Raw genomic sequence first — 17,048 nt, 5'->3', positions numbered from 1 at the left:
TCCAAAACCTGGGTGCTGAGGCCCGTATGTGCCTCTCAGTGGCCTAAGAGCTTAGCATGTACTGAACAAACCAGTGAGTGAATTTGCTTTAAAATGATAAGCTAGAGGCGCCTGCATGGCGCAGTCAATTAAGCATCTGCATTCGGCTCAGGCCCTGATCTCAGGGTCCTGGGATGGAGCCCAGTGTCAGGCTCCCTGCTCAGTGGGGAGTCTGCTTCTTCCTCTCTCTCTGCCTCTGCCCTTCCCCCTGCCCATGCTCTCACTCTCTCTCAAATCAATAAAATCTTTAAAACATAATAAAAACAAAAATTAACAATAAAACAACGAAATAAAATGAGAAGCTATGTAAACCTAAAGATTCCTTTTAGGAATAACATACCACACTAACCACTAAGATAAGGTATGAATTCCACTTTTTACCTCTTCTCTGTGATACTAAGAGAAAATATCAGTGCAGCTGATCTTTTTACCTATCGAAAGAGAGAAAAATAAATTTTTTTCTTTAAGATTTTATTTATTCATTTGAGAAAGAGCACAAGTGAGGGGAGGGGCAGATGGAGAAGCAGACTCCCCGCTGAGCAGGGAGCCCAATGTGGGGTTCAATCCCAGGACCCTGGGATCATGACCTGTGCCGAAGGCAGACGCTTAGCCAACTGAGCCACCTAGGCTCGCAAAGAAGTTTTTATCCGAAGGCAGAACAGTAAAATCCACAAGAAATCGTTAACAGCACATGTTTACATTTTATCATGAATCAGCAATGCTTGAACAATTCACAGTGACAGGAAATTAGAACAAAATCAAATGTCTTATCACATCAGGTTGAAGAGTTGGAGAAAGATAAGTATTCAACTCTACAGTGTACTTAACGAAAAACCTAAAACATCAACTCGAAAATTTTGTGCACCACTGATTTTTAGAGTGGTATCTTTGAAAAACTGAATTATTTCAAGCTTTTAATTCCATTTCTCAGTGAGGACTGCCAGAAAAGTGCATCTCAGGCAGTAACCTGTCACACACCACAGTCGTGAGTGGGAAGCTAGCGACCGCTTTGCTGTGGGAGGTGTGGCATCCCCGAGCCCTCTCTGCGGGTACATGTTTCTCTGCAGCTCTGGAAAGCAGCCTCTTCACCTCACTACATGTCCCCAGGGCTCATGCATCTGCTCCGGGGTCCCTGAGCCTCCTCTTCAGGGCACATTGGGGTTTTCCATGTGACCTTCAAGCTTGGTCTTGTGATTTCTGAGCCTGAAGCAGGTTAAGTGCTGAGGAGCGGAGGCTGGGGCACCTTGAGTAGGAATGAACAACTGTGGGCAAGGAAGGGACATCCACAGGAAGCACATGTTACAGTAACACACACGTTTCTACATGCACACACACTCACTCAAAATGCCAGCAGGCCAAGTCTGCTGACTCAAAGTGTGCATGCACGCGTGCGCGCGCGCACACACACACACACACCCATACACACACGAGAAGGCCCTGTGGGATTCCGGTATTACGTCTCAAATGAATCACTAATTTCACCAGCGATGCTCCTGGGATGCTGAGAAATACCAGCATTTTATACGGTCTCCTTTGGCTGTAACGTCAAAGAAGGGTGAAATAGATTTGAGAGGGAAATTTCATGAAAGCATTTTAAAGGATTGAGTATTTTACTCCCAAAAGAGTAAAGGTCAAAGAAGTTTGCTTATCCGACAATGTACCTTTTAGGAACAGCTTTCTCTAATGAGGCTGAGTGTTGGACAGAGCCTCCAGGCTTCATTGTGGCTGTGTGTGCTTTGTGAGAATGACTTCTCATCTGCAAGGAGGGATTTCCACCTCCCGTAAGACCTTCAATGTAACACAATTTGTTTTATCTATCGATTTCTAGTTCATTTAAGAGAATCCAGTCTCACCTGTTCTCTTGCTTCAGGAGGCATCTGTATCTTAGACTTTCCCTTGCCATACAATTATTCATGCCTCCTATGGGAAGACAGGGAGGAATTTTGAGTACTCTAGTAATAGGCAGAAGATACTGCTGTGTGTGGGAAATTTTTTTTAAAAAACTACCTTTATTTTTTATTTCTTTTTCAGTTACATACTTTTAAACAGGGATGTGTTTCATTATTCAGACATTCAGGCAATGTTGACTTCATTAGTGTTGACAGAAAAGAAGCATAAAAATGCAAAACATTGTTGGCTTAACCTGAACATACCTGCATTACCTGTTATTGACCAGTTTGTGTTGCCAAAAGACTTATTCCTTGGCATTAAAATGGAGCACTTAAAAATATTGCTAAAAAGCAAATGTCTACACACTGGTCTTTGCAGCAAATAAGGGTATTTATACTTTTAAAATATTTTAAGTCCATAATTGGATTAATATACACACCTTCTTATGTATAAGGAGTTCAGATCATATAAACATTGTACAGTCCAAAAACCCTACTGAGAATAAAACTAAATAGGCTTATGATAAGAAACACAGATATCGCATGTATTTACAAATATCATAGACACACAAATTTGGTCAAGTACTGTAAAGAAAAAAGTGGTTTCACATTATAATGGCCAAAACATCCAACTACCTTGCTCAAGGCAAACCAAAAATAAAAACTCAGTATGTAACTCCTGTCATTTAAGACATCATGACAGTGAATTGTGCAAGACTGATGAATCACGGATCTGTACTTCTGAAACAAATAATGCAATATATGTTAAGAAAAAAAAAAGAAGAAGACGATAGCAGGAGGGGAAGAATGAAGGGGAGTAAGTCGGAGGGGGAGACGATCCATTAGAGATGATGGACTCTGAAAAACAAACTGAGGGTTCTAGAGGGGAGGGGGGTGGGGGGATGGGTTAGCCTGGTGACGGGTGTTAAAGAGGGCACATTCTGCGTGGAGCACTGGGTGTTATGCACAAACAATGACTCATGGAACACTACATCAAGAACTAATGATGTAATGTATGGTGATTAACATAACAATAAAAAATTATTTAAAAAAAAAGACATCATGACAGTATACAAATAGAATGGAAACTGTTGACCAAATTATACAGCAAATGTCTTCTAGGCTGAGCGTGGGCCTTTAAAATCAAGAACTTGAAAAGATCATTCGGACGATTCAGAGCAACAATGATAAACAATGTCCTGATTTGCAGTATTCATATGGGCGCCTAATTTGTCAAAAACAACATGCTGAACTTTTGGCTAATAAGAAAAAATAAATTACCAAGTACAATTAAATCCCTGTAAATGCAATAATGAAGCCAAAAATGTAATTTATTTACTTTAATTACACATTTTAAATGTTACCTTGAGACAATAAAAATAAATAAGCACACCGGAAGGCATGCACTTAAAGACAAAGAAAGGACTTCATGGAAAGAGTAAGCAGCAATCTTCTACATGAAAGGTGAAGATGAGATTTCTTATTCTAGCCAGTCTTTGTGTCTTAACTCTTCTTGAAGGATCTAGTTAGTAGAAGGCGACTAAAGTTGTGTGTGGGAAATTTGACCCAAATAAAGTACTGTTAAGTGTTTTTACAACTTACCTATTCGTCTGTTACTAACTGGGTGAGGATTGCCCAGTATTAAATGAAAGATGAGTACAGAACTCACAGTATGACTTGCAAAGTGCTTCCATATTGAGTCAAATGGATGGTACGACGTCTGTCCCTCATTACAGTAGAATCTCCTGCCTTCATTGTTTATTTACGTGTGTTGTCGTCGTTTGATGGTTCAGTTTTGTTTTCCAGATCGTACCTAGACATGTCCAAAGTGATCATCTTCAGCTACCTCTTCTGGTTTGTCCTCACGATCATCTTCATCACGGGAACAACCAGGATCAGCATCTTTTGCATGGGTTACTTGGTAGCCTGCTTCTATTTCCTGCTCTTTGGGGGTGATTTGCTGCTGAAACCCATCAAGAGCATCCTGCGCTACTGGGACTGGCTGATTGCCTACAACGTTTTTGTGATTACGATGAAAAACATACTGTCAGTAAGTGCCTCCCACTGTATAACACATTTGTGGTTTTAGCACAAGAGTAAACAGTCCATTCAGTGGTTATTAAAAGCCCAATTGCCCGTCACACTCCTCTCTTAAAAGCCCCAAATAAGATGATGCAAAGTCAGAATTCAAAGAACCATTTATTACTCTCGTTTTGCCACATTAAGCAGAATCCTGTTTGCTCATGTCCACCATCTCAAGGTCACATGGCAGAAGGATAGGGATTTGTAGGAATACATTCTAAAATGTATTTTTAAGTTAAAATCCTGTTTCTTCTGAGGGATCATTTGTCACCATTCACAGTTTGTGCTACAAAAAGGCCCTTTTATGACCCGAATTAGTCATTGAATCTCTTCAAAACTGATATTGTGTTGGCTTACCTAGAAAGAATTATGGAAGTATAAGCCAGTAGTGGGTGGGGGCAAAACACACATCCTTCCTCTACAAAGTTTAGCTGCTCTGCTATTAAATATCCATGTCCCAGGGCACCACATTCCCCCCTGACCGAGCAGGTAACTCACTCGGCCCACTAGTCATCCCAGGATTGCATAAAATCTTTTGGGCCACAGGGACACCTTCTAAGGTATTTACTATCTCAGGAAATTAAACAACAACCTTTCATGAGCTGAAGGAGTTAATACATCTCTAGCTGGCCCTAAGTCAGAGTTAATCCTTGCACCTGCTGCTGCCAAGTACTGATAGTGCATTAGAGGGGCCGTGAGGTAATAGCTTCCTGCTTCTCACCTTCCTGGTTACTGAAAGATGAGCTCACCAGGCAAGTCTACTATGCGGGCATTTCATTTTTTTTTTTTTTTTTGGGCACGTGTATTGCTGTGTTTAGAGATCTTGGAAAACGAAGTCTGTGTCACCATGAATATGTATTTGAGTCATTTATTTTGTCTAAGACCATTGAAATTTTGTCTAAGATCAGTTGATAGTAAAAGTGACTCTTATGCAGCAATTTTACCCCACCAATATTTATGTACATTTGGGGTAGTATTGAAAGTTCTTGGACAGAGAGAACAACAGAACACCATTCCATTCGATAGCCGTCTGAAAGTGAGGGATCTGTTGCCAGAGGCTGATTCTTACAACCAGTCCTGGAAACGTATGGCCACAAAGTTCATTCATTCATTCATTCATCCTGTAAACCTATACTGCAGACTTGCTAGGCACTGTTTTTGCCTTGAAGAACTAGATATGGTATTGACTTCAGGTTTTACCCTAAGGAACTCACAATCTTAAAGGGAAGACAAACCTACTTATTAATAATTATAATGTGGTCTGTGAATGCTAAATATCACAACATTTTAGGAAACCAAAACAAAAAAGGAGTGCCTCATGCCTTGCCTGAATTAACTGGGAGCAGACTTCTGGGAGGCAGTGCCATTTGAACCCAGCAGAGACTTGAAAACTAGATTCAAGGGTGTCCAGAGAGACAAAGGGAGGAGGACATTCCCAACGTAGAGAACCCAAACACAAGTATGGCCGTGTAGGACAAAGATAGTCATGTGAAGAGCATGTTCCAGTGGGTGCAGAGACTCAAGCTGAGTAACTGCCAACTTGGGAACAAATTCTAAATATACTCCCACCTCACATGTTCCCAGGAAATATGCACAGTTCAGCCATCCCTTTTATGTATTGGCTTGCAATGGTTGTCTGTTTAAACGTCTTCCCCCTCAGCATGTGAACTTAACATAAATCATTGTTATGAGAGAGACAACAACATGCCAATCAATAAAGAATATTCCTTTGCCCAGAGAATTAACCAAAAAAGGCTCAAAATGCGTGTTCTTTTCCTGTTTTAAGAATACCATGCAGCTGATGTTTGTGATGATCTCCCGGCAAACAGCATAGGTTTAATTTGTCCGATCTTGTGAGAGAATAACTACCAAAATCAAAGTCCTGGGGGTAATTGTTCACCCATTTGATATCAGCGTTTGGCTTGTTCCTACAGAAGTCCAAGATTTTCTCTATGGAAAGACAGGTGCTTCTAAGTGCTGAAATCATCACACTAAAGACTCTGCCTTTACTCATGGGGTTTATTTCCCCAAGGAAATCATGGTGCTTTTAAAGCACCAAGTGCACTATCCCATGCTGACTGAGATTTTAGGTTCTACAAGTATCTCCTGGAATCATTGGTACGGAGACTTTGTGAATTCTTACACAGAGTAGGATCACAAAGCATCAACCTCTTCTTCTGGGCATAGAGTTTCACAATTTGCCACTCCCATTTGTTTTTCAGATAGGAGCATGTGGATACATTGAAAAATTGGTTCAGAATAGTTGCTGGTTGATCCAAGCTTTCAGCCTGGCCTGCACTGTCAAAGGCTATAAAATGCGTAAGTATGCAAGGCAAATTTGGAAGTGTAGGGACAGAGAGAAAGGATGGTTGTATTGTTCTAATTTTAAAATTGAGCCAAAGCACATAAAGAAAAGAGAAAACAGTGACAGTCAATTCGACCTCTAGATGAAGGCAGTAGGACTGTAGTTCATTATGAATCTATCGTCCATAACATGAAGTGCTCCTATTCTAGGCATCTTTGATCATCCTCTGGAAACTTCTCAGACTCTGGCAGGTCTGGGGACTAGTTGTGGCCCATTATACTCCCCAAACTTCTTTGAGTTATATTAGGAAGGGTTACCGAAGGCCACAGGCCTGTGGTGGTTGACGCTAGAATCTTGAGTTGTCAGAAAGTTCCTCTGGCTTCCAGGTCCTTCTCTCCTCAGGAAGCTCAGGGCGCTTCAGACTCAGGAAAACAACTGGGAGGACCTTCAGGGTCTCTACAGTTCCAGAAGTTTCCATTTCCATCCCTCTGCCTCTTGCACCATGACCCAGGATAACACCATGCTCAGTCCTCCTTGGCACCCAGGGTGGGGAAACTTGAACATGACACTCTCCCCACTGTGGCTTCCAATCCAGGCTATGCTTTGCCCAGGATGAAGAGTAACGGAGAATTTGTTCTGATTTAGGATAAGATGTTTGTTGATACCTCTTCTTCTAATAGACAATACTGTGTTAACTGCTCTTCTGGTTACCCCAGATCATTGTTGCCAGAAGAGGTGGTTTTGTTTTTTGTTTTTGTTTGTTTGTTTGTATCAGAGCATTGCCTCTGGCATTGGGACATACAGACATTATTTCTCCATGGCCCTTGTTCAGGGAGAAAGAGATCTCTCTCCCTCTAAGAGAGAGAAACACTCAAGAGCCATCCCTGACAAAGAGACCCTCCTGTGCCTTACACTGTCAAGAGGTCACTTGTGGTCAGTCTTATGAATCAACGTTGATATTGGATTTGAAATGTGTATCTTTGCCTGTAAATAAACGCATCCATAAGTGAGTCCATGCATCAGAATGTCGCTCTTATGCCTGTGGGATTCCTCAAGTCTGATTGTGCTACAGATATTATAAAATGAAAATGAAAATGGATGTTAATTTTAATTTGTTTTTTTTTTCTACTTTTTTACCCCAGCTGATGATGATTCCTCATGTAAACTACCCAGTGGTGAAGCAGGAATTATTTGGGACAGTATATGTTTTGCCTTCCTTCTCCTGCAAAGAAGAGTTTTCATGAGTTACTATTTCCTACATGTTGTGGCTGATATAAAAGCTTCACAGATCCTGGCTTCGAGGTAGGTCAGGCCATGGAATCAAGTGGTTTCTCTTAAAAAATCTGTCTGGAAGTAATATTGCACTGTGCTGTTGCCTGAGCTTGCTTGTAGAACCCATAAGAAATTAAGAAACTATGCCCACTCTCACCACTATTGTTCAACATAGTACTAGAAGTCCTAGCAACAGCAATCAGGCAACAAAAAGAAATAAAATGTATTCAAATTGGCAAAGAAGAAGTCAAACTCTCTCTTTTCCTAGATGACATGATACTTTATGTGGAAAACCCAAAAGGCTCCACCCCCAAATTACTAGAACTCATACAGCAATTCAGTAATGTGCCAGAGTACAAAATCAATGCACAGAAATCAGTTGCTTTCTTATACACTAACAACGCAACTGTAGAAAGAGAAATTAGAGAAACAATTCCATTTACAATAGCACCAAAAACCATAAGATACCTTGGAATAAACCTAACCAAAGAGGTAAAGGATCTATACTCTAGGAACAACAGAACACTCATGAAAGAAATTGAAGAAGACACAAAAAGATGGAAAAATATTCCATGCTCATGGATCGGAAGAATAAACATTGTTAAAATGTCTATGCTACCCAGAGCAATCTATACCTTCAATGCCATCCCAATCAAAATTCCAATGACATTTTTCAAAGTGCTGGAACAAACAATCCTAAAATTTGTATGGAATCAGAAAGACCCCGAATCGCCAAGGAAATGTTGAAAAAGAAAAAACAAACCTAGGGGCATCACGTTGCCCGATTTCAAGCTATATTACAAAGCTATGATCACCAAGACAGCATGGTACTGGCACAAAAACAGACATGTAGACCAATGGAACAGAATAGAGAAGCCAGATTTGGACCCTCAACTCTATGGTCAAATAATCTTTGACAAAGCAGGAAAAAGCATGCAATGGAAAAAAGTCTCTTCAATAAATGGTGCTGGGAAAATTGGACAGCCACATGCAGAAGAATGAAACTCAACCATTCTCTAACACCATTCACAAAGATAAACTCAAAGTGGATGAAAGACCTCAATGTGAGACAGAAATCCATCAAAATCCTAGAGGAGAACATAGGCAGTAACCTCTTTGACATCGCCCACAGCAGCTTCTTTCAAGATACATCTCCAAAAGCTAGTGAAACAAAAGCAAAAATGAACGTTTGGGACTTCATCGAGATAAAAAGCTTCTGCACAGCAAAGGAAACAGTCAACAAAACAAAGAGGCAACCCACAGAATGGGAGAAGAGATTTGCAAATGACACTACAGATAAAGGGCTGGTATCCAAGATCTATAAAGAATTTCTCAAACTCAACACCCAAAAAACAAATAATCAAGTCAAAAAGTGGGAAGAAGATATGAAAAGACACTTCTCTGAAGAAGACATACAAATGGCTAACAGACACATGAAAAAATGTTCATCATCATTAGCCATCAGGGAAATTCAAATCAAAACCACATTGAGATACCACCTTACACCAGTTAGAATGACAAAAATGGATGAGAAGAAACAACAAATGTTGGAGAGGTGGTGGAGAAAGGGGAACCCTCTTACACTGTTGGTGGGAATGCAAGTTGGTACAGCCACTTTGGAAAACAGTGTGGAGTTTCCTCAAAAATTTAAAAATAGAGCTACCCTATGACCCAGCAATTGCACTCCTGGGTATTTACCCCAAAGACACAGATGTAGTGAAAAGAAGGGCCATGTGCACCCCAATGTTCATAGCAGCAATGTCCACAATAGCCAAACTATGGAAAGAGCCAAGATGTCCATTGATAGATGAATGGACAAAGAAGAGTGGTATATATATATATATATATATATATATATATATATATATATATATACACATATATATACATACACACACACACACACACACACACACACACACACACACACACACACAATGGAATATTATGCAGCCATCAAAAGGAATGAGATCTTGCCATTTGCAACGACGTGGATAGAACTGGAGCATATTATGCTGAGCGAAATAACTCAATCAGAGAAAGACATGTATCATATGACTTCACTGATATGAGGAATTCTTAAAATCAGGAAATAAACTGAGGGTTGCTGGAGTGGTGGGGAGGTGGGAGGGATGGGGTGGCTGGGTGATAGACATTGGGGAGGGTATGTGCTATGGTGAGCGCTGTGAATTGTGTAAGACCGTTGATTCACAGACCTGTACCTCTGAAAAAAAATAATAAATTATATGTTAAAAAAGAAGAAGAAGATAGCCAGAAGGGAAGAATGAAGGGGGAGGAAATCAGAGAGGGAGACGAACCATGAGAGACTGTGGACTCTGAGAAACAAACTGAGGGTTCTAGAGGGGAGGGGGGTGGGGTGATGGGTTAGCCTGGTGATGGGTATTAAAGAGGGCACGCTCTGCATGGAGCACTGGGTGTTATATGCAAACAATGAATTATGGAACACTACAACAAAAACTAATGATTTAATGTATGGTGATTAATGTAACATAATAAAAAAAATAAAAAGCCAAAAAAAAAAAAAAGAAATTAAGAAATTCCTTCTAGGAAAACCAGTCCAAGAAGGGTTTAGCACAAGACCTTTAAAACCTAAAATAGAAGAGTAACAAGAAAGACTTTGGCTCAGAATCACACTTAAAAGGATCTGGGACACTATGGAAGGTCAAAGACAACTGGTTGTCTAGAGCCTTCGGGGCACAAAGTGCCTCACTAGACGTAGCTCATTCTGGCCTTAGCCAAAGCAGTAACACAAGCCATGTTGGTCTAGAGACTAGCCCACACTCCCCTTCTCTGACTCTGTGTTTAGAAGAAACTCCTGAAAATGGAGAAAAACACAATTATGTATTATTATTCAGACCTTAGGTTGAGGAGTGTGATACTTCAGGCTCATTCTAAACCCCCTTATCTGTCTTTTCTTATCCTTTCAATCTTTCCCCCCAGTGACCTGATTTTTTCTCTGGGCCACTGGTTCTATTCCATTACTGCTGTCATCTTCTTGAACTCCATCCGCCCTTTTTTCAGCTTTTGCTCCGATCTTGTAGGTTTTGGGGAAAAGACTGGGAAGAAAACTAGATATTAAAGGGAATGAAATTGAGATGAGGTCGTAGTGCCCTAGACTGCTGTGTCTGTCTCAGAGACACCAGCCTTGCTAGATCCCTTCAGATTTGTGGTGCTAAATAACCTGATAAACATCAGCTTGTATCATATGAAATTTCCAAAAAATCTATCATTTTGATTTGTGGTTTAGACTAACACACTTCTGTTTATACCACCAGTGTTCCTGGAGACTATTCTTTTCCTCTGCCAGGATAAACAAAATGTTTGTTTCAGAAGTCCATTTATAGGGAAGCGATTCCTGGCCTTTGTTAACTAACTTGGAGCCCAGTAGAAAGAATTTTCAGTAGGGGACCTACATTTAATCTGAGGAGCTTTGTGGTACCCTAAGCCCTCACTATATAGATGAACAGTGACTTCATTTTATGTACAAGATTGACCCTGGAATTTACCATTAAAATTGTTTTTCTAACCCCCAGGACATCAGTTTTATAGAGCCCAATGTCTTGTCCTTTTTTTTTTCTTTTTCTTTCTTTTTGGGGATTTGTCCATGCCATCTAATCCTAACAGCAGTTTTATTTACTCATAGAGCAGCAGGTATTTGTGTGGATAAATAGGCCTTTCTCCTTCTCCCAAGCATGTGGTCCTTAGACATCCAGAACATAATAGTAAGCCAGTATCTTTTCCTTGGAGTTGTCATAATTATTTAGAAAACATATTCCTCATATTATGGAAACCGATTTCTTTGGTTTGGAATACAGCTCGTGCTTGCAAAAGAAAAGCCATGTCTTAATAATAAACAGAATTTCCGAAGAATAGGCATTCATTCGTTCATTCATTCATTGATATACTCATTGCCACTCTGTTCCAAGAAAGTGGCTGCTTGGTCCTGCCCTCACAGAGCTGGTGGGGAGAGGGACATATCAGCAAGCAAACACAGTGCTTGTGACTAGTGTGATGGTAGGGGACATTCAAGAAACTGTGGGAATTGTATCAACGATACATAACCACTGGCAAGGGGCAGGAACCAAAGCAGCTTCCATTCTAAGCTGCAGCCTGAGGAGTGAACAGGAGTCAGAGGAGGAAGGCAGGGGACACAGCCCAAGTGAACTTACCAGGGGAAGCTTTGATGAAGAAACCCTGAGAAGCTCAGCGTGGCCAAGACACAGAAATTTGAGGGTGAAGATAGTGAGTGATGACAAGTTAGCTGGAGAGATAGGGAGAGGTCCGATTATCACGGGTCTTATAAAGAAGTGATCCCACAGATACAAAGAAGCCAGGGAGTGATGTGGCTATAGTTGCGTTTCAGAAGCCCACTCTGCCTGTGCTGTGAAGGACACGGGACCAGGTAGGTGGCTGCTCTGATGATCCAGGACAGAGACAGTGGCTCTGACCAGGATGGGATAAAATAGGAAGATACGTAAGAGTCAAATTGGCACAACTGGATAGTTGATTGGAAGGAAGGGAGGTGGGGGTGGAAAGGAAAGGAGGATAGAGGGTGATATGGCTGGATACTGGCTGAAGCCAAGGGTGGTGCCGATCCCAAATGCAAAGAAGCCGAGAAGCTCTAGGCTGGGAGAATGCTAACCACAACCAGGGACCTGTAGGGCTCATGGGCTTGTGAAACTAAACCCATGATGAGTCTAACAGAGAGCTGGGAGGATAGGTCTGCAGGTGGAAATGGACTGAGGGTCATCATGACACAGATGGATTTAGAGCAGGTGAGTGGTTGAAGAGCATGTGAATGAGAAGAGGACCCTGGGGAGCATCCACATTTAAGAGATGAGCAGAGAAGACCAGCAACTCTGAGCCAGAAAGGAAGAGGGAAAACTAAAAGAGCATGGTGCATTAGGAGCGTGAGGAAGGCTGTTTCAAGGCAGAAGTCCAGCAGACAGGACATACAAACCCAAGACTGAAAACTGAGCACTGAAGGCAGTGACCTCAACACTTGGGGAACAGAGCCCAACACCAGTGAGCTGAGGTTGAAGGGAAAGACTTGGGGACAGTGGCTGTGAGATATTCATGCAGGGACAGTGATGGAGGCTGTGGAAAGTGATGGAAAACTGTGCAGTGGGCATGGATTTTTTTTCTAAGGTTAGTAAGATGTCAGCATGTTTACATACTTCTGAGGAGGATCTGGTGGCAGCAGGAAGGCTGAGAATGCAGAAAAAGGAAGAAAGGGCAGTATGGAGCCCCTCAGTCTACAGGGGGGTGAAGGACCAGAGCTCAGGCAGGCTGCAGGTGAGGATGTCGCCTCTCTTACTGCCCATGCAGGAAACGGTGTCCACAGGGTAGGTGGTAGGCAGCTGAGCAAACTGTTGCCTCATGACTTATGTTCTTTCCAGGAAGTGGGAGACTAGGTTATTTACTAGGAGTGAAAAGCTTTTGACAGAATTCCAGATTTGAGAAAAGTGTAGAGAGTTTTAAATAGCCACTACAGAGAAGAATTTCCAGGGCCTATGAGGGGTCAGCTGATAATGTGCCCAGTCACGCCTTTTCTGAACCTCTGACAACAGCCCAGCGAAGGGCAGGCACACCATTGGTTTCCTACCCACTCGGGATTTACCAAGCAGATGTGACCCAATGACAATGGACCAGAATTGCACATATTAAGAGAGGCTGATGAAATAGATCAATGGGGACCCTAGAGTTGGCTTAAAAAAGTGAGAACAAACAGAAGAGAATGGAAGGATAGGAAGAAGAGAAGCAAAGAGGCAGGAATCTGAACATCCCAGTGATGGCGCTTGAACTCCAACTTTGCATTTTTCCTTAGGGAAGCCAAGCTCACTCCATACCCTTTTCTGCTCATTGAGTAGAAAACTAATCTGAACTCACTCCTCCTTGCCAATGGTCCCTCATGGGACAACTATAATAAGGTCAGATGAGGAATGCTTTGCTGAGATGTAAGGTTCTGTGGGACAGGTTTGAAGGGGTGCATTCTGTTTAATGTCTTAGAAAACACAAACCATTTTTTGTTTGTTTTTGTTTGTTTGTTTGACTGAGCTCCTATGGTTGTGAGCAGCCCACTCCCTCCCAGGAGAGGCTGTGCCCTGTTCATCCACTGGGAAGGGGTTCCTATACCAGGGTCTTGGGAATCCCACTCCCAGCCAGGAGACTCTATCTAGTCAATGGCCCAAAAAGAAATGTTTTCTAACCTTTGATAATCATTTTCAGGGGAAGATAAGTAGAAGGATAGAAATACTAATTTGTTCTCTATTTCCTGTTTTTCTCTAGAGGGGCTGAACTTTTCCAGGCCACAATTGTAAAGGCTGTAAAGGCAAGAATTGAAGAAGAGAAAAAGTCAATGGATCAGCTGAAGAGGCAGTAAGGAGGCTTGATTTTACTCTCCTTCTCCTTTCCTTGTAATTGTGGTTTGTCTGATCCTGTTCAGCTGGTTCTCCCCTCCCAGGGAGCCTCAATAGCCCTGAAAAACCTATTGGTGTTAAGGAGTTTCTGGGTATGTGCTCTGCATAAGGGTGGTGGCTTATGCTCACTGGATTGAGAATGGAAGTAGTTGAAAAGAAAGAGAGCTGCAATGTGGTGGAAAGGGGAGCTATGTGGGACAAGACCAATGTCAAGTCTTGGTTGGTTCAACTGCTTCCTCTGGAACCGTGAGCAAGTCATTCCAATTCTCTGAATTTCAGCCTTCTGTTTTAAATTGAGGTTCACAATTCTACCTGGGTTTTTATAAAGATTAAATGAGCTAATGAATGAAACAGGGTCTTTCCTGGTCCCATTCAGTTGGAGTAAATGTTCATTCTATCTGTGGATTAAGGGAATAAATACAGAGTCCTGGCTTTGGAAGGATCTCTAAAGATATTATAATACAGTCTCTCTGGGAAGAAACTGATGACCCATGACATTAGATGACTTAAAATCCACAACAAACTAGAGGCAGTACTAGAAATACAAACACAAATACAAATACTTGTTTCCCTGTATTCAGTTCAAGACTTTTTTTCTACCATCATGTTCTGGATAAATCAAGTAATAGACTGACTTTACTAGGAGATTTGAGAATTTCTTTTTCAAATTAATTAGTTAATTTTTAAAATAGCCCTTGAAACGAATTTTCTTAGAGTGAAGTTTTTACCTGTAAATGTAACTTCTGAGGATTGGTAGCACTTCATTTGGGGCTGTGTTTAAGAGCGGATGGCCATAGAATTCAAAACCTAGCCACTTTCTCTAGGAAAGCAGAGACTCGATCACTCCACCAGGAAAATTCCCCAAGTTTGCTGAGACTCCTTCATTCCATTCTGACCGCATTTTGCAGCTCCTTTCTCCCAGGCAAAAATGTTTGCTAGCATAAATTACACCATCCCATGGCATGGTTATTTCCACAATCAAAGATGTGAGGAATAGAAACTGTTATATAAGCAGTTATGGTATAACTGTTGCCATTGTTGTTTCTAGTTATCTATATCAGGCTAAGAGAAGTAACAAATTTGGACCCAGATTTAGAATGAGTTCCTATTTACCCATTATGGAGACCTGTTAATATCATTCACTTCACCAAGTTTTTCCATTTGTTTAAGAATAACTCCTCTTAGGTGAGAGAAAGTCAGAATATAAAAGAATGAAGGTAATAATCATTGCAAAAGAGAAGCTAAAAGTGTTGTTTAAGCTGCAGGAAGCAGAAATGGCACTTAGCTTAAAAATTTGAGCAGAATTTTAAGAAACTGAATTAAGAAATGGAACACCGCAGGAGGGCACGTCTGGGAAGTAGAGTTCAGCGTTGTAGTTTCTGAATAGTTGGGCTTCCTGAATAAGCAGACAAAATAAAAGGCACTGACTCAATAATTAAAGATGCAATAATACATTCTTTCCAGAACCGATAAGAGATTAGATTTGAAATATAGAAGAGTCATGTGGTCTAAGAGAATCCTTATGAACATCTGGGGAGCAATGTGCTTTTTACAAAACAGTTCTCACACTTTTACGCCTTTTCATTGGATCTTCACAACTATGTGACCTAGATAGATCCTATTTTTAAAAAATTGCAAAACTTAGAAGAATAAAGGACTTACATTTCATCATTTACTGTGTTCAAAATGGCAACGGTTCAAGGTGTAAGTGGATATAAGGTATTGTATATCAAACCTTAACATAATTATGACCATATTAGTAAGACTAGCAAAATAACATGGTTGTATACATATACACACATATAGACATCCCCAAGGAGATACTTGTTGCTGATTAAAAAAAAATTCATAAGTCCCAAATGTTGGCTGCTTTGTCTGTGATTTTAGCAACATCCATACAAGTTTAAACCCAAACTGACCATGTGATGACTCTGGGTGTGTTCTTGGCATTGCTGCTGCTATTTTATTTGACAGGATGGATCGCATCAAAGCCCGGCAACAGAAATACAAAAAGGGTAAGGAGAGGATGCTGAGCTTGACCCAGGAATCAGGGGAAGGCCAGGACATCCAAAAACTCTCTGAAGAGGATGATGAAAGTATGTTGAGACATTTCCCTCTTGTTCAAGTAGCTTAACGCTGAATGATAGCATGATGATGGGTAGAGCTGTTAAATAACATTACTCTTACTCGGCCAATATTACCAATTTTTTTTTAACTTAGCAAGTTTTATCTTCTGATTGTGAATGGGATACATGTATTTGTTTCATAAAGGGCATATTTAATGACTCCATGATTTTATGAGTATCTCCTCTTCAGCAAAACAAATTTAGTCAACCCATAACTTAGCTTCTGTTTCACAGAGATGTGTTTCTGAAGACAATGAGCATGGATTTGCTTAATTTATTCCTTTAGGGAAGATATTTCAGATACACAGTCTACTGTTGTTATCTTTGATTTCTATAAATTTTATACAAAAATGAAGTATGTATGCATATTTTATGTGGCATCTGAATAATGGTAGCTAAGATATCCTTCAATTATTGTCTGTTCCAATGAAACTGAAAATGAAATATATATTTATTATATCTGATTATAGATTTGTTATATCCAATTAAGTTTAAAAGTTCTTCTTATAAATGTTTGCGTGCTTTTCTGTTTGGAGGGAATGGAGAAATAAAGCATGGTATTTTCCAGTGCATAGCATCTACTAATCAGCAATAAACTTATATTTTTCCAACCATGCTTTAAAATAATCACAAGGAAATTTCTGATGATTGGAATATATGCATTTTTACAAATTATTTGCCACTAAATTGTCTTATAAAATTTAGGTGATGCTTTTTTCTGTTAATTCAATGAAGAATTCAATGTGAGATGCCTTCTTGAGAGATAATCCCTTCTTTTTTATGTTTCTTTATATGCCCTACAGTACTAAAAAGGAAGTGAAAATGTGGCATAATGTTCATAGAACACTTAGTATTTGCCTTGTGAAATCAACTTGCTCATATGTGTAAACATTTC

The 17,048-nt window shown here is 40.5% G+C and overlaps 1 protein-coding gene across 7 annotated transcripts in view; it reads left to right on the top strand.

Moving 5' to 3' along the window:
* Positions 1-17,048, top strand: part of PIEZO2 (piezo type mechanosensitive ion channel component 2) — a 588,882-nt gene that overhangs the window by 505,089 nt on the left and 66,745 nt on the right. For 2 of the 7 annotated variants that reach the window (XM_088019743.1, XM_088019741.1), the window contains exons 28-32: positions 3,735-3,978; positions 6,233-6,329; positions 7,458-7,617; positions 13,897-13,986; positions 16,002-16,123. The exons of the other annotated variants lie outside the window; for them this stretch is intronic. In XM_088019743.1, the coding sequence (XP_087875869.1) occupies positions 3,735-3,978; positions 6,233-6,329; positions 7,458-7,617; positions 13,897-13,986; positions 16,002-16,123 (713 nt within the window). The remainder of the gene's footprint in view (positions 1-3,734; positions 3,979-6,232; positions 6,330-7,457; positions 7,618-13,896; positions 13,987-16,001; positions 16,124-17,048) is intronic. 7 annotated transcript variants of the gene reach the window in all.

This window comes from Eumetopias jubatus, unplaced genomic scaffold (assembly GCF_037043125.1).
Source record: "Eumetopias jubatus isolate StellerSeaLion01/CBP00866 unplaced genomic scaffold, mEumJub1_p1.0 scaffold_16, whole genome shotgun sequence".
Classification (NCBI taxonomy): Eukaryota; Metazoa; Chordata; class Mammalia; order Carnivora; family Otariidae; genus Eumetopias; species Eumetopias jubatus.
Note: the sequence above shows the minus strand (reverse complement) of the source record. Positions and strands in the feature narration are given on the sequence as shown.